The sequence below is a fragment of the Lithobates pipiens genome, unplaced genomic scaffold, assembly GCF_037356315.1.
Source record: "Lithobates pipiens isolate NorthernLeopardFrog02 unplaced genomic scaffold, aLitPip1_a1.2 Scaffold_13, whole genome shotgun sequence".
In the NCBI taxonomy this organism is placed as follows: Eukaryota; Metazoa; Chordata; class Amphibia; order Anura; family Ranidae; genus Lithobates; species Lithobates pipiens.
Window position 1 is genome coordinate 329,395,419 of NW_027507718.1, and position 21,126 is coordinate 329,416,544.

The 21,126-nt window shown below is 48.1% G+C and overlaps 1 protein-coding gene across 1 annotated transcript in view; it reads left to right on the forward strand.

Moving 5' to 3' along the window:
- The first annotated feature begins 1,875 nt into the window (after window positions 1-1,875).
- SMARCA5 (SNF2 related chromatin remodeling ATPase 5) overlaps window positions 1,876-21,126 on the forward strand; it is an 86,628-nt gene continuing 67,377 nt past the window's right edge. Inside the window, exons 1-2 of the mRNA XM_077476969.1 lie at window positions 1,876-2,162; window positions 16,211-16,294. Of these exons, the coding sequence (XP_077333095.1) occupies window positions 2,046-2,162; window positions 16,211-16,294 (201 nt within the window). The 5' untranslated portion in view covers window positions 1,876-2,045. The remainder of the gene's footprint in view (window positions 2,163-16,210; window positions 16,295-21,126) is intronic.

Genomic DNA, 21,126 nt, shown 5'->3' on the forward strand with positions numbered 1-21,126 from the left:
GAGTTTGTTCCAAATCAGGGACAGTCCCTTGAAATCAGGCACAGTTGGGAGGTATGCTTTATGGTGCCTCTATGAGCTGCAGTATATGTACTGCAGCAAGTTGGCAAGCCGTTAAACAAAGAAGCAGATAGGAATGACCTGGCCTGAAGATCATTGGAGGAAATAAAAGAGCACAAGTTTGGAGTTCAGGTAGAGGTGAGTTCAGTGGTCACCCGAGCTCCCGTGTTAGTGTGCTGTACCACTTGTTGGTTGTTTGAATTAGGGTTGCCACCTGTGCAGGATTCATCCAGACAGTCCGGGTTGTGAATCATATGTCCGCCTGAGACCCGGACACATTATTGAGACTAAAATGTGGCTCACAACAGGGCCTGACAAGTGGGTGAGGGGGCACTATGCACACCACATTCCTATTCTCTATGGAGCGCCCAAAGGTGTCCCAGATCTAGTACAATCCTATAGTAAAAAAAAAAAGTTTGCGCTACACCGCTAAAGCGTTTGGGTTTGGCCTGAAGGAAAAGTGACATTTCTGTGAACTATTTTGGTCACATACAGCCTGATGCGGGTATTTTGTGTCCCTTCTCATAGTGCTCATTACAACACCATGCAAACGATCCACAATCAAGCACTACAAACTGTCACAGGGTCATAAAAAGCTACATAAGGCCCCTTTCACACATGTGGACAGTATGTCCATATTTCATCCATTCGTTTGCGGATGAAATACGGACATACATGCATCCCTATGGGATAGCGGTGTCTGCGGATGAATATCCGCAGACACCCGGTATCGTTTGTCTCCACTATGGTCCGATTCTGCAGACGGAGGAATTTTTTTCTATCCGTCTGCAAAGTGGATCGGATGAACACAGACCCTCTCCGATCCCCCATAGAGGAGAGCGGAGATCTGACAGGGCGGCCCGTGCACAGTGTGTCGGGACTGCCCTGTCATCCGCCGGCTCAGCAGGGATAAACGGAGCGATCCCCGGTGAGCAAGCGGATCATCACGGGGCGAATAATTACGGATCTGTCCTGTGTGAAATGGGCCTACGGATAAAACCGAGCATTTATTTAGTCTCAATGTTTACAATAAAACTGAAAGATAAAATAAAACATATCTCTGCCGCACAGCCTTTGCTGGCGAGACCACCATGGATCACATCTACAGACCTCCCAACATTTTGAGATGGGAATGTGGGACACCTACTAGCAAATGTATGCAGGCATAGGATACGCCCCCTGCCACGCCCCCTTAAAGGGGAAATAACCAAAAAAAGTTCATTAAATTTAATTTTTTTTTAACCACTACTTTTCCTTCATATTGGCTTTTAAAATTGAAAATTGCAGCAATTTATAAATTAGATGAAGTTTAGCACTGGGAAACACTTTTTAAAAGCTGAAAAGTGCATTTTATATACATCTATATAGATCAGACTAAAATGAGGGACAAATGAGGTGGGAAGAGGGACATTACATAAAATCAGGGGCAATTGGGAGCTATGTATCTGTGTCACCAATTTCCCTGATAAGGATCCGACAACCGGACAGAACAAAGGCAGAACCCCTTCGCTCCTGACGTCACTAGGAGCACGCGGTCATAAAACAAACCGGTATTCCGTACTTCCCGCGAGATTTCCTCCGAGATCAACACAAAGCAGCTCTGCCTCTCATTCATCCGAAGCCCCGCCCACTGTTGCGCGCGCGCTCCTCCTTACACATGGACGCAGCTCCCTAAAATGAAAAAGCGCAGGGGCAATGCAGTCCGTATACTCAGATATAAGAACTACGTAGATATTTATCACAGAACGTTAGTTCGAGCCTTTCGCAGCCGCACGAACTGACCGGGGTGACAAAATCTCGCGATATCTGAGAGTTCCCGTCGCACAGGCGCGCGCAAAAAAAAAAAAAAAAAAAGCCGGCAGAGCGCGCGCTCTTCTGCTAGTGGAACTCCCGCCACCCGCGTTTGTCGTTAAGCGCCGCCCACCAACTGTGTGCCGGATCCGTCCCTCCATTGTAACCGTGTGGTGAGCTTTGTGCCGGGGGAAGACATGTCTGAGGAGAGCGCCGAGACACAGAGGCAGGAGCCGGTGAAGGAAGAAGAAGAGGGCGGGAAGAAGACGGAGTTGGACGGCGGAGGAGACGGTGTGAAGGAGGAAGTGACTGAGGTGAGGCGATAAGAGGAGGAGGAGGTGATGAGCGGAGTGCAGGCCATGCGGCACCTCCGCTGCCTTCATGTACCCGGGCGGGAGGGGACACTATTGTGGGACACCAATATGGGGGCAGAGCTCTCCTATGGATGGATGGATGGAGGCCTCTTCTCTGATATTCTACTACTTCCGCCTCCTCCATCACCTGGCCTCTCTTATTATTACTTCTATGAGTCCGGGGACACCCTGTACTAGGTGTGTGCCAGGCCAGCTTCTCTCCTTCCACTTCAATACTGGGATATGCTGCTGGTGGGCGCAACTGACTGCCATCACTGATGGCCACTGATTTCTGCCACTTGTAATTGGGGTACTGGTGATCCGTGCCCTGATTATATACCTAGTTGTTGGGGATGCCACTGATCCACTCTGTCAGTGTAGGGCGAGGAGCACCGGTGACTGGACACAGCCGATTACATGGTTAAAGAGCTGTGGTGCTTTACAGAGTTTGGGTTCGTGTCCTATCAATACGGTCGCATCAGAGCTGCGAAAGCTGCACTGTCCAGCCGTCATTTGGTGTTTGGGCAGCAAGTGGTTAAAGGGGATCTCCACCTCTATGGGGAAAAGTGATGTGTGTGTGTGTGTAAGGATGAGCTCCGGCGTGTTCGCACAGCCCATGCGCAGAGCCCTCCCCCAGGAAGTCCACGCTGCGCTAATCACAGGCAGTGAGACATTTCCCGATGTCTGCAGCTGCGCATCGTGGCAATGCCTCACTGCCTGTGATTAGCACAGCGCCGACTTCCTGGCGGGCTCTGCACATGGGCCGTGTGAACACGCCGGAGCTCATACTTAGAGTATGTGTAAAATATATATAATTTTTTTTTCCCTCTCTACATCTATGCAATTTGTATTTTAACCACTTGATCTGAGAATTTTTAACACACCCCCCCCCCCCTTTCACAATCTGTTTTTTTTTTTCCCCTCTTCAGCACTGAGCTACTTTTTTAGGCTGCATTCACAGCTGGGTGTTTTTGAATTGCGGGCAGAATCCCCACGATTTCAAAACACCCTGCTAAAATGACATTGTAAATCCTGATTTTCAGATGACACTAATTTAACAACTTCAGACCCCTGGTAGGTGGCGCTGATTATGGGGGGGGCGACCCCTGGTAGGTGGCGCTGAATATGGGGGGGGACCCCCCCATAAAATAATATATTACACACACTCTAAGTATGAGCTCCGGCGTGTTCACACGGCCCACGTGCAGAGCCCGCCAGGAAGTCGACGCTGTGCTAATCACAAGCAGTGAGGCATTGCCACGATGCGCAGCTGCAGACATGATTATATGGGGGGGGGTGACCCCTGGTAGGTGGCGCTGATTATATGGGGGGGGGCAACCCCTGGTAGGTGGCGCTGATTATATGGGGGACGGCCCCTGGTAGGTGGCGCTGATTATATGGGGGACGGCCCCTGGTAGGTGGCGCTGATTATATGGGGGACGGCCCCTGGTAGGTGGCGCTGATTATATGGGGGACGGCCCCTGGTAGGTGGCGCTGATTATATGGGGGACGGCCCCTGGTAGGTGGCGCTGATTATATGGGGGACGGCCCCTGGTAGGTGGCGCTGATTATATGGGGGACGGCCCCTGGTAGGTGGCGCTGATTATATGGGGGACGGCCCCTGGTAGGTGGCGCTGATTATATGGGGGACGGCCCCTGGTAGGTGGCGCTGATTATATGGGGGACGGCCCCTGGTAGGTGGCGCTGATTATATGGGGGACGGCCCCTGGTAGGTGGCGCTGATTATATGGGGGACGGCCCCTGGTAGGTGGCGCTGATTATATGGGGGGCGGCCCCTGGTAGGTGGCGCTGATTATATGGGGGCGCCCCCTGGAAGGTGGCGCTGATTATGGGGGGGGGCGGCGGCCCCTGGTAGGTGGCGCTGATTATGGGGGGGGGCGGCGGCGGCCCCTGGTAGGTGGCGCTGATTATGGGGGGGGGCGGCGGCGGCCCCTGGTAGGTGGCGCTGATTATGGGGGGGGCGGCGGCCCCTGGTAGGTGGCGCTGATTATGGGGGGGGGCGGCGGCCCCTGGTAGGTGGCGCTGATTATGGGGGGGGGCGGCGGCCCCTGGTAGGTGGCGCTGATTATGGGGGGGGGCGGCCCCTGGTAGGTGGCGCTGATTATGGGGGGGGGGGCGGCCCCTGGTAGGTGGCGCTGATTATGGGGGGGGGGGGCGGCCCCTGGTAGGTGGCGCTGATTATGGGGGGGGGGGCGGCCCCTGGTAGGTGGCGCTGATTATGGGGGGGGGGCGGCCCCTGGTAGGTGGCGCTGATTATGGGGGGGGGGGGCGGCCCCTGGTAGGTGGCGCTGATTATGGGGGGGGGGCGGCCCCTGGTAGGTGGCGCTGATTATGGGGGGGGGGGGCGGCCCCTGGTAGGTGGCGCTGATTATGGGGGGGGGGGCGGCCCCTGGTAGGTGGCGCTGATTATGGGGGGGGGCGGCCCCTGGTAGGTGGCGCTGATTATGGGGGGGGGGGCGGCCCCTGGTAGGTGGCGCTGATTATGGGGGGGGGGCGGCCCCTGGTAGGTGGCGCTGATTATGGGGGGGGGCGGCCCCTGGTAGGTGGCGCTGATTATGGGGGGGGGCGGCCCCTGGTAGGTGGCGCTGATTATGGGGGGGGGGGCGGCCCCTGGTAGGTGGCGCTGATTATAGGGGGAGACCCATGGTAGGTGGCGCTGATTATGGGGGGGGGCGTGGCGGCGACCCCTGGTAGGTGGCGCTGATTATGGGGGGGTGGCCCCTGGTAGGTGGTTCTGATTATGGGGGGGGGGGCGCGGCGGCGACCCCTGGTAGGTGGCGCTGAGCTTATCCCCACAGTGGTCTTCTAATCCCTTGTGAAGGCTGACTGCTTGATTGGTGATCCACATCCACCATGTGTGCAGCTTTCAAGATGATTTTATGTAAGTGTATCTGAATAATTTGTGTGGTTGTGCGTGGCAAGGAGTCAATTGGCCAATACTGCACCTCATCCCCAAATTGTATGAAAAGAAAGAGAGCGCGGCCGGGGAGAAAAGGGATTATTGTGGTGCCAAATTCAAAAGAAGAATAGAAAGAAAACCATAGATTATATTATCACAATTTTTAATAAATGTCACACAGAATAAAAAAGTATAACAATACAATATAAATCCAACATAGACAAAGATACAGTGACATACTAAAACATACAATGTATATATTCTATCCAATTATCAGACAGCCTTAAATATAGAGCATGTTGGGCACAGATGGTATTGGCCTATAGATGCTGTCTAAACAATCTTTCCCTACATGTTTCGCCATACCGATGGCTTCCTCAGGGGTGAAATCTATATTTAAGGCTGATAATTGGATAGAATATATACATTGTATGTTTTAGTATGTCACTGTATCTTTGTCTATGTTGGATTTATATTGCCTATTGTATTGTTATACTTTTTTATTCTGTGTGATATTTATTAAAAATTGTGGTAATATAATCTGTTTTTCTTTCTATTCTTTTGAATTTGGCACCGCAATAATCCCTTTTCTCCCCGGTCGTGCTCTTTCTGTATCTGAATAAAGTGTTACTTGCTTTTACTATCACACTGACCCAGGCGCCCGCTTTCTGCTGTTTTTGCTTGTCTGAGGGAACTCCCATTCCCTGCTGAGGACCTGCCAGTGACTGTGTGTGCGCAATCCCCATCCACCTGTGGATCCTTCCTCTGGACTTTTCCTTGATATCCCTTACTACTATCGACTAATTCTTATTAATTTTGGGTATATACGCTACCTGACAGTTGTGTGATATATTGCTTATATCCGTGGGAAGAATTGTCCCATCATTGGATTGGTGTCAGTGGAAGCAATGTTGTACTCGTGTCATTTGGAGAAATTGTCCTGTCAGAAAGCCGCTACCAATCAGAATATCTAACGGAAGTGATGTTTTGGCACGGCCATCTTGGTACACCTGCACTGGCTAGGCTTACCACAGACAAGAAGGCGGCAAGCGGACATCTTTTTACACCCATTGAAATCTTGCATTGCACACTTAGTTTTACCAGTAAACTGAGCTTATATAATCAAATACAGTGTTTAGAAGTCCATGGGACTGTTTTGATGAATTTGAAAAGCAGCGGCAAGCCTGCTAATCTGACAAAACGCAGCTGCTTTTTATAATTCAATATCAAAACAGTTTGACATTTCTAAATACTGTATTTCACTATATAAGCTCATTTTACTGGTAAAGAGAAGTGTGAAATGCAAGACTCTGGTGGGTGTAAAGAGATGTCCGCTTGGTGATTTCAGACTGTAGGCTTACTGCGGATGAGTGCAGGTGTGCCAAGATGGCCATGACGGAATGTCACTAAGGTTGCATTTTTCTGATGGGTAGCGGTTTACTGGCAGTGATCGGTGGCTGATTCTGCTTACACTGCATCTTTGGGGTAAACTTTTGTAGTTATTGTGTTCAAGATACTGATCTGTACAGACCACTATACTAGATACTAGTAATGGCAATGTTTCAGTGACTAAGACCCCTTTCACATTGGGGCTCTTTGCAGGCACTACAGCCCGAGGGCTTTCACACCAGAGTGGTGCTCTGGCAGGACGCTAAGGCCCCTTTCACACTGCCGGCGTCCGGGTGTCAATGGTAAAACGGCGCTATTCGGCCTCTAGCAGGATGGTTTTAACCCCCACTAGTGGTGGAGAAAGGGTTAAAATCAGCGCAAAGTGCCGCTTCAGCAGTGCTATACTGATGGTATAGCTGCGCTGCCCCATTGATTTCAGTGGGCAGGAGGGGTGTATACACTGCTCCCAAAGATGCTGCTAGCAGGACTTTTTTTTTTTTTTTTGCATCCTGTCAGCGCACCGCTCCAGTGTGAAAGCTCTCGGGGCTTTCACATTGAGACCAGCAGTCTCTGTTTCAGGCTGCTTTACAGGCATTATTTTTAGCGCTTCAGTATGAAAGGGGTCTTAAAAAAGTCCTGCTAGCAGTGTCTTTGGAGTAGTATATACACCGCTCCTGCTCATTGAAATCAGTGGGGCAGCGTGGCTATACCTCCGGCATAGCGCTGCTATACCAGCGCTTTGCGGTGGTTTTAACCCTTTCGTGGCTGGTTTTAAATCCTTTCTCGGCCACTAGCGGGGGTCAAAACTACCCCGCTAGCAGCTGAATAACGACGGTAAAGGGACACTAAAAATAGCGCAGCTTTACTGCTGATGCCCGGGCACCGGCAGTGTAAAAGGGGCCTTAAGCCCCAGACACACTATCAGATTTTCTGCTGATTGTTTTTTGTTCATTCAGAATTACCAAAACCATATAATATGAGGTCAAACCTTAGGCAGGCCGTTGCACTACACGATTTTGGTAAATATGATGAATAATCAGCAGAAAATCTGATAGTGTGTATGGGGCATTATAGTGTGGCGGGTAATCTGATGCTAAGTGACACTGGCTAGGAAGGACATCAACTGATACTGCATACAGTGATCATATGGTGCTAGTGACACTAGCTGGGTGACGAGTGATCAGGAGGGGTTAACACTGTGCCTAACAACAAGTTTATGTGTGCTGCTTTTTACTCACAGATCATCTGGCTGGGTCTCTCCTTTCAGTTCTGAATGGTAAGCAGTGGGAAGTCCAGCTAGATTTCTTTCCTTTCCTTGCCGTGTTAAGTGATCTGGTGGTTGTAGATCCATTCAAATCACTTTTACTTAAAAGTAAGTTGCTGGCAAAAAATTACACCAGGATCATGGCTGCGACTGCAAGCACGATCCTGTTAGAACTGCTTTGCTTCTCGTCCAGGACATTTTATATTCATTTTCTGGACAGTTAAATTATAACTATAGGATACCCCTGTCAGTTTTTATTGCGGTCTGTGCATCTGTTGAGGAGATTCACCCTCTCTATTTCTCTTGTTTACCATTATTGAAAGTAAAAGAAAATCACAAATTTTGGTTTGTCCCCAGAAAAGTAATAAGGAGAAAACTTCCAATGGGGGCTAGTTCTGGTGACCTGGGGATCCCAAAGGAATTTTTTTATCATGTAGGGATTTCCTCACTTCCTGTTTGGTATTGGGACACAGAAGGTGAAAAAATTATTTGAGTGGTTATTACCCTCACTTGCTCTATCCAAAATGGTGGGAAAAAAGTTTTGCCTCTAGTTCTACTGTAATGCTAGCTGGTAGGTACAGTGCCTTGCGAAAGTATTCGGCCCCCTTGAACTTTTCAACCTTTTGCCACATTTCAGGCTTCAAACATAAAGATATAAAATTTAAAAAATTTTGTGAAGAATCACCAACAAGTGGGACACAATTGTGAAGTGGAACGAAATCTATTGGATAATTTAAACTTTTTTTAGCAAATAAAAAAATTGAGAAGTGGTTGCGTGCAAAATTATCCGGCCCCTTTACTTTCAGTGCAGCAAACTCACTCCAGAAGTTCAGCGAGGATCTCTGAATGATCCAATGTTGTCCTAAATCAGTGATGGCGAACCTTGGCACCCCAGATGTTTTGGAACTACATTTCCCATGATGCTCATGCACTCTGCAGTATAGTTGAGCATCATGGGAAATGTAGTTTCAAAACATCTGGAGTGCCAAGGTTCGCCATCACTGTCCTAAATGACTGATGGTGATAAATAGAATCCACCTGTGTGTAATCAAGTCTGTATAAATGCACCTGCTCTGTGATAGTCTCAGGGTTCTGTTGAAAGTGCAGAGAGCATCATGAAGACCAAGGAACACACCAGGCAGGTCCGTAATACTGTTGTGGAGAAGTTTAAAGCCGCATTTGGATACAAAAAGATTTCCTAAGCTTTAAACATCCCAAGGAGCACTGTGCAAGCGATCATTTTGAAATGGAAGGAGTATCAGACCACTGCAAATCTACCAAGACCTGGCCGTCCCTCTAAACTTTCAGCTCAGACAAGGAGAAGACTGATCAGAGATGCAGCCAAGAGGCCCATGATCACTCTGGATGAACTGCAGAGAACTACAGCTGAGGTGGGAGAGTCTGTCCATAGGACAACAATCAGTCGTACACTGCACAAATCTGGCGTTTATGGAAGAGTGGCAAGAAGAAAGCCATTTCTCAAAGATCTCCATAAAAAGTCTTGTCTAAAGTTTGCCACAAGCCACCTGGGAGACACACCAAACATGTGGAAGAAGGTGCTCTGGTCAGATGAAACCAAAATCCAACTTTTTGCCCACAATGCAAAACTATATGTTTGGCGTAAAAGCAACACAGCTCATCACCCTCAACACACCATCCCCTCTGTCAAACATGGTGGTGGCAGCATCATGGTTTGGGACTGCTTTTCTTCAGCAGGGACAGGGAAGATGGTTAAAATTGAGGGGAAGATGGATGCAGCCAAATACAGGACCATTCTGGATGAAAACCTGTTGGAGTCTGCAAAAGACCTGAAACTGGGACGGAGATTTATCTTCCAACAAGACAATGATCCCAAACATACAGCAAAATCTACAAAGGAATGGTTCACAAATAAACGTATCCAGGTGTTAGAATGGCCAAGTCAAAGTCCAGACCTGAATCCAATTGAGAATCTGTGGAAAGAGCTGAAAACTGCTGTTCACAAACGCTCTCCATCCAACCTCACTGAGCTCGAGCTGTTTTGTAAGGAAGAATTGGCAAGAATTTCAGTCTCTCGATGTGCAAAACTGATAAGGACATACCCCAAGCGACTTGCAGCAAAAGGTGGCTCTACAAAGTATTAACGCAAGGGGCCGAATAATTTTGCACGCCCCACTTTTCATTTTTTTATTAAAGTTTCAAAAATCCAATAGATTTCGTTCCACTTCACAATTGTGTCCCACTTGGTGATTCTTCACAAAAAATAAAAATGTTATCTTTGTTTGAAGCCTGAAATGTGGCAAAAGGTTGAAAAGTTCAAGGGGGCCGAATACTTTCGCAAGGCACTGTACATTGTGCAGTAAAATGTACCTGCCTGCTAGCATTCTTTTGTACAATACAGTGAGCTGCATATGCACCGCTCAGTTTATATTCTGGTACAGTGCCAGCATGACCACTTATTGGCCTAAACTGATGAAGAAATTAGATTATTACTATTTTATTTTTTTTTTATTTTTTTATATTTGACCCCTTTCACACTGGGGTGTTTTGCAGGTGCTATAGAGTTAGAGTGCCTGCAAACCACCCTAAAACAGCTGCTCCATTCAAACCAGTGTGAAAGCCCGGCTCTGACAGGGCATCAGAAAAAGTCCTGCCAGCAGCTTCTTTGAAGCATTGAATTCAACCATCCTCCACCGCTCCTCCCCATTGAAATCAATGGGGCAGCACTGCTATACCAGCAGCAAAACTCCACCGCAGAGGCGTTTCGTGGGCAGATTTAACCCCTTTTCGACCGCAAGCGGGCTTTTTTATTTTTTGCACTATAAACCAAATAAAAAATGGCAAAGTTGATCAAATACCACTAAAATAAAGCTCTATTTGTACAATGTCGCACGACTGCGCAATTTTCAGTTAAAGCGACGCAGTGCCGTATCGCCAAAAATGGCCTGGTTATTAACCGGTTCCTGACCAGCGCACGACGATGTACGTCGATAGAATGGCACGGGCGGGCATATTGGCGTACAGGTACGTCCAATCTTCAATGCCGCCCTGCCATCAGGAGCGCGCCGCCGGCGGCGCGCTCCCACGCTGGTGGGGACCCGCGGACTCGATCGCCACGGGCATCCCCGCGATCGTCTCACGGGGCGGCTGAATGGAGGAAATGCCGTGTAAACAGCATTTTTCCATTCTGCCTAGCAACTAGTGACGCTGATCTCTGCTCCATGTGATTGGAGCAGAGATCAGTGTTCACTAAATGAAAGCCTAACCCCCCCCACAGTTAGTAACACTTAACCCCTACACTGCCACCCACTGGTTAACCCCCTTCACTGCCAGTGTCATTTACACAGGAATCACTGCATTTATATAGCAGTGATTACTGTATAAATGACAATGGTCCCAAAAATGTCCGATGGGTCCCCCCACAATGTCGCAGTCACAATAAAAATTGCTGATCGCCGCCATTACTAGTAAAAAAAAAAAATAATAAAAAATTATTAATAAAAATGTTATAAAACTATCCCTATTTTGTAAACGCTATAACTTTTGCGCAAACCAATCGCTTATTGCGATTTTTTTTTTTTTTTAACAATAATATGTAGCAGAATACGTATCGGCCTAAACTGAGGAAAAAAAATTTTTTTTATATATTTTTGGGGGATATTATAACAAAAAGTAAAAAATGCATTTTTTTTCAAAATTGTCGCTCTATTTTTGTTTATAGCGCAAAAAATAAAAAACGCAGGGGTGATCAAATACCACCAAAAGAAAGCTCTGTGGGGAAAAAAAGGACGTCAATTTTGTTTGGGAGCCACGTCGCACGACCGCGCAATTGTTAGTTAAAGCGACGCAGTGCCGAATCGCATAAAGTGGTCTGGTCTTTGACCAGCAAAATGGTCCGGTCTGTAAGTGGTTAAGGGGGAAAATATTCCTGTCTGTAAGTGGTTAAGCTGATCTAATTTACAGACTGAAGTTTACCCCTTTGCTCTAAAATAACCAAATTATTTTTACGATCGTGCAGCACTACACTGATGTGCTGTGGTTTACCTGTACAGTGAGTGCAGTGCATCTTTGACTTTTCTGGATTAGCTGCGCTTTGTCTTAGACTTCTGTTGTATCCTGCAGGTGTGGTGCACTTTCTGAAAGTGCACTAAAACTACTGCATTCGGAAAGTGCACCAAACAAGCAGGGTATAATAGAAGTCTATGGCTAAGCGCAGCAACCCCGCAGGTACAGTGTGGGTAAACAGCAGTGCATCACTGTGAAAGCAGCCCTATACTATTATGCCCAGCGTATTGCTTCATACAGACCTGAAGAGCTCTTCTTTGCTGGCACCACTCGGGAAACTGCTAGCCGGCATAAGAGGTGGAGTGCAGGTATCGATCCTCATGGGACAGAAGCTGGCACTACAGAGGAGGCATCGGCCTATGCAGCTCTTGCTCCTTACTACAGCTCAATCTTTACAAGTAGTCCCTCTGCATTGCATCCTGTTTAATGCTCTAGTATGGCGGGTCAGCAAGCCCAGACCGCGATCTGCCAGTCACCTGGTCCTGATCTAGAAATTGCTGACCCCCGGCTCTAGTTGGAACAAAACAGACACCGGCATTGCCAATCTAGGGGATTTGTTTGCTGTACTAGCAAATTTAGATACACTAACAAATTGAAGCCAGACTCCAGCTCACACTGCAGTTACATTAACCATTTTTTTTTTTTCTGTTGGGGTAAAGGTTTTACATGCATACTGATTATTGTAAACACCCGCTGTCAGTAAATGGTTTGTCTCAAAACGGAGTACTGGTGATCCGGCCAGTAAGAGCTGTTTTTCAACAAGTGGAAAGAAAGCTAATTTAGCCATCATATCTAAGAATTGATAAGCTGCATTATAATTACTGTATCATCCTGAAAATTAGGTGCAAACGGTGTGTGCATGTTATATGCCGATACTGCAATTTGGGCTGCCTAGGAGGGAATGGGGAGGAGGGTGGGACGAGAGCAGTCAGATTATCCACTTCAGCCCCGGACCAATTGTCAGCCTAAGGACCAGAGGTCTTTTTACAATTTCGCACTGCACTGCTTTAACTGGTAATTGCGCGGTCATGCAATGTTGTACCCAAACGAAATTTGCTTCCTTTTTCTTCCTACAAATAGAGCTTTCTTTTGATGGTATTTGATTGCCTCTGTGATTATTATTTTTTTTTTTCCCCCCAAGTGATTGACACAAAAAAAAAAGTTTACAAAAAGTTGTCACTAAATGATATATTACTCACATGCCATAGTTATATGTGGAATTGCACCCCAAAATATATTCTGCTGCTTCTGAGTACAGGGATACCACGTGTGGGACATTTTGGGAGTCTAGCCGCGCACGGCACCCCGGAAACCAATCACTGCCTTCAGGATTTCTAAGGGTGCAAATTTTTGATTTCACTCCTCACTACCTATCACAGTTTTGAAGGCCATAAAATGCCAAAATAACACAAAACCCCCCCAAATTACCCCATTTTGGAAAGTGGATACCCCAAGCTATTTACTGAGAGGCATGTTGAGTCCATGGAATATTTTATATTTTGCCACAAGTTGCAGGAATGTTACTTATTTTTTTTTTTTTTTGCACAAAGTTGTCACTAAATGATATATTGCTCACAGATGCTATGGGCATAAGTCAAATTACACCCCAAAATAAATTCTGCTGCTTCTCCCGAGTACGGGGATACCACATGTGGGGGACTTTTTGATAGCCTAACCACGTATGGGACCCGAAACCAAGCACTGCCTTCAGGATTTAAATATAAAACGCTACCAAAAAAAACTGTTAGCGATCGCAGGGATCAGGCCTGACTCTGCGAACGCTGCAGTTATGTGTTTAGTGTTTTGTAAGTGACAGTGATCGATCGATACTGCACTTGGCTGGGCGGAGGGGCAAAACGCAGGTGCCAGCAGGTATCTGGGCTGATCCCGCTAACATTGCGTTTTTTTGGAACCCTAAACTGCTGGGGACGCTAGTATAGATCTGATCAGATATTGATCTGTTCAGATTCTATACCACTACGGGAGGTTTAAGCTTTGCGCGTGGGTGTTAGCGGTACTGGCACTAACCTAGTGCTGCCTGGGGCGACGCAGACCCTGACCCTAAAACCTAATTGATATCGCCCGCCGGGTGATCAGGGGGGTTAAACCTTTATTGGGTAATAAATAGTGGGTGCCCTGGTGCTATAAAAAGCAAACTAACTAACCAGAGTCACCCGTAACACTTATACGGTGATCACTGGTGAAAGGGTTAACTAGGGGCAATCAGGGGGTTAACATTTTTATTAGGTAGTATATGGGGGTCCCTGGCGCTATATAAAAACCTGACAGGGAACCTAAATAACTGGCTAACCAGTGGTGCTTATACGGTGATCGCTGGTGAAAGGGTTAACTAGGGGCAATCAGGGGGTTAAAACCGTTATTGGGTAGTATATGGGGGTAACTAGCGCTATAAAAACCTGGCGGTGAACCTAAAAAAATAGCTACCTAGCGGCACCAGTGACACTAATGCAGCGATCAGAAAAACGATCGCTTAGTGACACTGGCAAAGGGGGGTTAAAGGGGGTTAACTCTAGGGGCAATCAGAGGGTTAAACCTTTATGGGGGGGGGGGTTGGGGGCTACCCTGGACCTAACACTAACTGCCCTGACAGTTTTTACTGTCACAACTGACACTAAATGCAGTGATCAGTAAATAAATGATCACTGCAATCAGTGACACTGTGACTGGGGGGGGGGGCTTTGTGTGCCTACGTGTCCGTGTAGTGTTTGGTGCACTTACTTTCTGTGTTCTCCTCGCAGTCCGGTCAAAAAGACCGCCCCGAGGAGAATGACATCACTTCCTCCCTGCCTGTGTTTACAATACACAACGGGGGAAGCTTCTCATTCGCCAGGAGTGATCGAGAGGGGATGGCCAGAAACCAACGGCCATCCCCTCATCCTGGATCGCTCCTGAAGCGAAACGGACCCCCCACCTGCTGGAAGGCAAGCACGTACATGTACGTGCTTGTGCCTGTCGGTGCCATTGTGCCGACGTACATTGCCATGCAGCGGTCCTTAACCACTACAATACAGGGCACTTTCACCCCCTTCCTTCCCAGCCCAATTATCAGCTTTCAGCGCTCTAGCGCTTTCAGTGACAATTGCGCGGTCATGCTACACTGTACCCAAATGAAATTGTTATCATTTTGTTCGCACAAATAGAGCTTTATTTTGGTGTTATTTATTCACGACTCCGTTTTTTTTTTTTTGTGATATAAGCGCAAAAATAGCGGAAATTTGGAAAAAAAACAATATTTTCTTTTTTCTATTTGAAAAGAAATCCAATAAAATCAAATTTTGTCATAAATTTAAGCCAAAATGTATTCTGCTACATGTTTTTGGTAAAAAAAATTCAGTTAAGTGTATAATAATTGGTTTGTGTGATCACGGACATATGTACGCAAATGATCATGTACATATGTGTGCAGATAATCATTGGGACATGTGATTTTAGTGGGACATATGTGGGGGACATGTTTTTATTATTAGGGACATGTGTTTTTATTATTTGGGGACATGTGTGTTTTGGGGACATATGTGGGGACTGTGTGGTGTGTTGTGTGTTTACACTACACTGATGATCAGTGAGTAAAAAGCTGTAAAAAGCAGCCCATACTCACTGATCATCAGCCGGCTGCAGCGTTCTGCTCTCCTCTCCTCAGCGGTGACTTCCGTGTGAGGAGAGCCGATTGCCTAGCAACCGGCTGTTTGTTTACATCACATGACGGCCATGATTGGACACGGCCGTCATGTGATCAGGAGGGCCAATCACAGAGCCCTCCTGCCGATCTGAGATGTGCCGTGTCCGGGTGACACGAGCACATCGGGATCGCGCCGCTGCGTGGGCGATCCCGCTACTCCTGAAGGACGTTCCTGAACGTCCTATCAGGAGTAGACGGCTCCCACCCGGCCGTATATATGCATTGGCCGGGTGGGAAGTGGTTAAGTGGTTATACAGCGAGAATCTCCTGTTTACTCAGCGGCCTCTGTAATAGGAATTCCTGTCTCCTGTGCCGGCATTGGACAAGTGTCTCTCATAGAACTTTGTATTAAAGAGGCCAGCAAGTAAACAGGAGATTCTCGCTGTATGTAATCTGACGGTGCTAGTCCCCCCTGTCCCCTCAGAGGCAACAGGAATCTGAAGGTGAGGCTGCAGATGGGCACTGATCAGGCTGCATTGATGGTCAATTGTGAAGCTGCAGATGGCCAATGGTGAGGCTGCATTGATGGGCACTGACCCTTATTTTGCTTCAGAGTTCTTTATTTAAAACTTCCCTCTTAAAATGAAGGGGTGTGTTATATGCTGATAAATACGGTAAACGTTTGCTTTTGGGTTTAATACTGTCACAAGGATGTGTGTTTTTAACCCTTTTTTTTTTTTTCTTGCTTTCAGGAAGGAGATTCTGAAAATGAAAGTGATTTCCCCTTCAAACAAAAGGAAAGTAGTGATGCAGATCCTGCTTATGAGGAGAAAAGGGTAACTATACCTTTTCAGTTTAAAAGCTAAAATGAGCATTGTCAATTTAAAAAATGACATTTGAAAAAAAAATAGTTTAAACCTATGATCCAGTGTTGTATCTTAAAGAGGAAGTAAACTCTGATGGGTTTACTTCCTCTTTCATTCCCTGCAAAGGCAAAGCATAATGAACTATGCATCGCATAGTAGCCCATTATGTGTCACTTACCTGACACAGGAGCCAGCGAAGTCGCCGCTGTCCCCTGTAGTCAGCCGCATCCATCTTGCTGGTGGCGTCTCGCAGCTCCGCCGCCGTCATTCGGCGAAGCCGCGATGACGTCACTCCCGCGCATGCGCATGGGAGTCGACACGCGCGGCAGCTCCATTCTTGGAAATGCCGCGCTCAGTGCGCCTGCGCGCCGCTGTCTACGGTGCATGCGCTGTAGACAGCGGTGCCTGTTTTCGGGCAAATATCTCCTAAACCATATAGGTTTAGGAGATATTGCTTGGACCTACAGGTAAGCCTTAATCTAGGCTTACCTGTAGGTCAAAGTGGTTTGTAAGGGTTTACAACCACTTTAAGGGAGACGTATGGGGTATGTATAAATTAAATGCATACTTCCTCCGTGCTGCAGTGGTCTGATGCTTCTGCTGCACAAAAGCCTCGGCATTGTCGTACCCGATTCTTTTCGGTCTCATGCCTGCTAAGAGACCTGCTAAATCCCCATTCATGAACAAATGGATTGGGCAAATTATAACAATTACTGTTCTAGAAGGGTTTTCACCCCTCCAAAAATCCTTGATGAACTCTTAACAGTATAGCTAACTAAAAAGTGGTCTGTTCTTGTAGTAGACCTTGCTGCCTCAGTCTTAAACCTCTTACTGTGCCTACAAAAGTTCCTTCATGTAAACCTTTTGCTGACAGAACATTTGAGACACTTTTAAAGACTTTTGTCAGACTGCAGCTAATTTGACTGGGACAAGCAACAAGCAGGATCCTGTCGTCTTCCATTATTGAACCCTGCTGGAGTACTTGCATACACTGTCCTCTGTTTTATCCTCTTGTTGATGCCTTAGAATGTCATGACACAGAGCTCCAGAATGGCTCTCATTATTATCCAAATAAGCAGAATCTTATGGCTAAAAGCCTGGACAACTGAAGCCGCTTGCAGACGTCTCACGCATATGCCCTTTGAAGGAGAACATCTGTTTGGTGAGGCTCATGACAAATCATCAGAAATGTTACTGATGGAAAATTTTCCTCAACTGAAGGTTCCTAAATCGCCTTCCTCTGAGGCTTCTACCTTGAAAAGCAGTGTTTCTCATATCGTCTTCCAGGACAGCCTCTGAGATATAGGGCTCCTCCCTTCGGGACACTAAACGCATCAACCCAATCAATTAAAAGAGTGGTCCTCCAGGCCCTCCTCAGTTTTTGTTTCCTGTTGGATGGGAAGGAGCACGCCGGAACTAGTAGGGGAGCTCCTTTTTCTCAGGGGGTGTCCTGGGGGAGCACCTGGTGGACCTTGCTCATAGCACCCCTCGGTCTGTTCGGAGGGAGGAGAGGGTAGCTATCGGTCCCCGCTGCCATGAAACGTTCGGAGAGAACGGGACCCTGATGTGTGGCAATCTCCCCCACTATCTCGCTAACCGCTCGTACCTGGCCGGTCGAATGGCGGGTGAGAGACGTTCGGATCCACTGGCTGGCGTTCGGGTACTGCAGGAGCGGTGCGATCGTACGAACGGCGTGAGTGAGCAGAGTTTTTGCATTCCAGCGTTTGGAAGTGCGAGAGATGCACTTCCGCTGGAAGCGCATCATCAGTGGGGAGGGGGGCCGCGGGACCTGTTCCAGTCCTCTGGGCGCAGCGGTGTGGCTACAGGGCTGTCTGGAGCGGTGTAAATACTCAGGGAGACTGAGTGAACACAGGGGCCATGGAGGGCGCAGTGGTGCAGGTGGACTCCGGTTCGGCAGGCCGCAGCACCTCCCAGGGAAGCTTGGTGAGGGAAGACCAGGACTTACACTGGGGAGTTGAGGGGTCACTTTGACCATAGTACCCTCCCGAGGGTGGGGAACCTGCTGGTGAGGGGGGCACTTCCTAGGCAGACCCTAGAAGCACAGTGGTGGTATTCTAATGGGGCTCTGTTTTTCTGTTTTTAGGTCAAACAGGACAGAGCCCAGATACCTTTGCCCAGAAGGAAATGTGCCGTGTGGGGCGCTAAGTTAGGCACCGGTTGGGAGAAGCCGCTTTGCCTGGATTGTGTCAGTAGCCTTGTTAAGGAGGACTTGGTGGCAGCTTGTCACAAAGTCTTCTCATCCATAAAGGATGAGATTGCATCCACTTTCCAGTCATTTAAGAGTATGATGGATAGGATGCAGGGTCCTTCTGTCTCCTTACCCAGGGCTGTGAGCATGCCTTCTTTGTCTGAGCCAAGTCAGGAGTAAGAGGTGGATAAGGAGAGGGTACCAAGGTCGCTAGCCTCTTCTAGGACAGTCTACTTCTGAGTCAGAGGGGGAGGAATAGTCCGCTAGATCGCCCAGATACAAGTTATCTTTGGACGACGTGGGTGACCTTCTTAAGGAAATATTTGACACGCTGGAGATCAGGGAAGAACAGGTCCAACTTTCAAAGCACGACTTAATGTATCAGGGGTCGAGCGTACTGAAAGACAGGGTATTCCCCGTTCATAAATCGCTGATTGAGGTGATTTTGCTGGAGTGGGAACAGCCGGAAAAGAGGCCGTTTTTTTTCAGGCAGCCTTAAAAGGGGTTCCCTGGAACAGAGTTCCTAAGCTTGATGCCCCCTTGGCTAAAGTCTCTAAAAAGACGGAATTGGCCTTTGAGGATATGGGTTCTCTCAGGGACCCCATGGATAAGAGGGGAGACGTGCTGCTTAAAAGGGCTTGGGATGCTTCTTCAATTGGGCTTAAACTAGCCCTAGCAGCTACCTGTGTGGCCAGGAACTTAGAGTGTTGGCTTACACAGTTGTAGTCACATATTTCGGCGGGCACTTCCAGGCAACAACTTTTGAAGTCCTTTCCGCTACTGTTCAAGGCAGTGGAGTTTTTGGCCGACGCCTCCGCGGAGTCAGTCAAGTTAGCCGCTAGATCCGCTGTGTTAGCGAATGCAGCCAGAAGGGCCGTATGGCTTTAGACCTGGACAGGGGACACAGCTTCGAAATTGAAACTGTGCGGATTACCTTTTTCAGGGGACCACGTGTTCGGGCCTGGCCTGCAAGAGGCGTTGGAGCGCACGCAGGATAAGAAGGAAGCTTTCCCAGAGAAGAAAAAGAAGGCTGAAGGAAAGCGTTTTTTTCGAGACTCTAGGCAGCAGAACCTGCAGGAAAGGGATGTTCGCCCCAAAAAGCATTGGTCGGGTCACAAGGAGGGGCAGAGGAGGAGTCTTATTCAATCCTCCTCAACCCTCCTCTAAAACCCAATGACTCCTGTGTCCTGGTGGGGGGGAAGGCTGGAGAAGTTCCTTCCACAATGGGTCGCTTCAACCGAAAGTCCGTTCATACGAGATGTAAAAAGGAACGGCTACAGGTAGGAGTTTGGTTCAGTTCCACCCCCGAATTTTCAGGTAACCAGGTTACCAAGGGACCAAGAGAAGACGAAGGCTCTGGGTCTTCTTCTGGGAGACCTGGTAGACCAAGAGGTACTGGTACAGGTACCTTTTTGGAGGAACGAAGCTCGGGGGGGTTTACTCCCACGTGTTCGTGGTAAAGAAGCCTTCGGGGAAATTCAGGTTGATCCTGAATCTCCGCCCCTTGAACAGGTTCATAAAATACAAATGGTTCCGGATGGAGTCAATCTTCTCGGTAACCAAGTTTCTGTTTTGGGGTTGTCACATGGCCACTGTGGACCTCAGGGATGCATATTTGCATATCCCAATTCATCCGGAGTCCCAGAGGTTTCTCAGGTTTGCAGTACAGATGAATACAGGAGTGGTACACCTCCATTTTCAAGCTCTTCCTTTCAGGCTCTCTGCCTCACCAAGGATCTTTACAAAGGTATTGGCAGAGGCGCTGGCCCCGTTAAGGCTTAGGGCTATAACAGTGATTCCATATCTGAACGATCTACTGTTTATAGCTCAGTCGGCCCAACAGCTGGAGAAAGACGTGCAGGAGACATTGGTTTTCCTGAGTTCACCGGGGTGGCTGATCAACCAGGAAAAATCCCAGTTGACCCCCCTCATAGGAAGTCCTGTATTTAGGGTACAGGATCTCTTCGGTGGAGATGAGGGTGTTTCTTCTGGTGGAGAAGATCAACAAGCTAGAGCAGGCGGTAGCCCAGGTTCAATCAGATCGGGAATCCCAGATCAGAGAGGTCATAAGGGTCCTGGGGTTGATGACATCCATGTTTTCCAGCTGTGGCCTCGGCAAGGCATCAGCGCCTGTTGCAGAGACTTATGCTCCGTTATTGGGACGGCAGGTTGCAGAGCCTGGATCAGGTTATGCCCCTATCTTCTGCCATCAGGAGGTCTCTGTGGTGGTGGCGGGCCCAGGTCAACCTGGACAAGGGTCTTCCCTGGTTCCGACAGGCCACGGTGGTGGTCACGACCGATGCCAGTGCGTTTGGTTGGGGTGCTCACCTAGAGGGCATCTTAGCCCAAGGAACCTGGTCGAAAGTAAAGGCAGGTCGTTCCTTAAACCAGAAGGAGCTTCTGGCGGTTTTCAAAAAAAAAGAAGCCTTCCAGTCCCAGATGCAGGGCAGGGATCTGCAGGTTCGGTCAGACAATGTGACAGCAGTAGCTTATCTGAACAAGCAGAGGGGAACCAGAAGCTCCGTGCTGCAGGCTATTGCAGACAGAATTTTCTGCTGGGCAGAGAGGAACTTGTCTTCGATATCAGCGATTC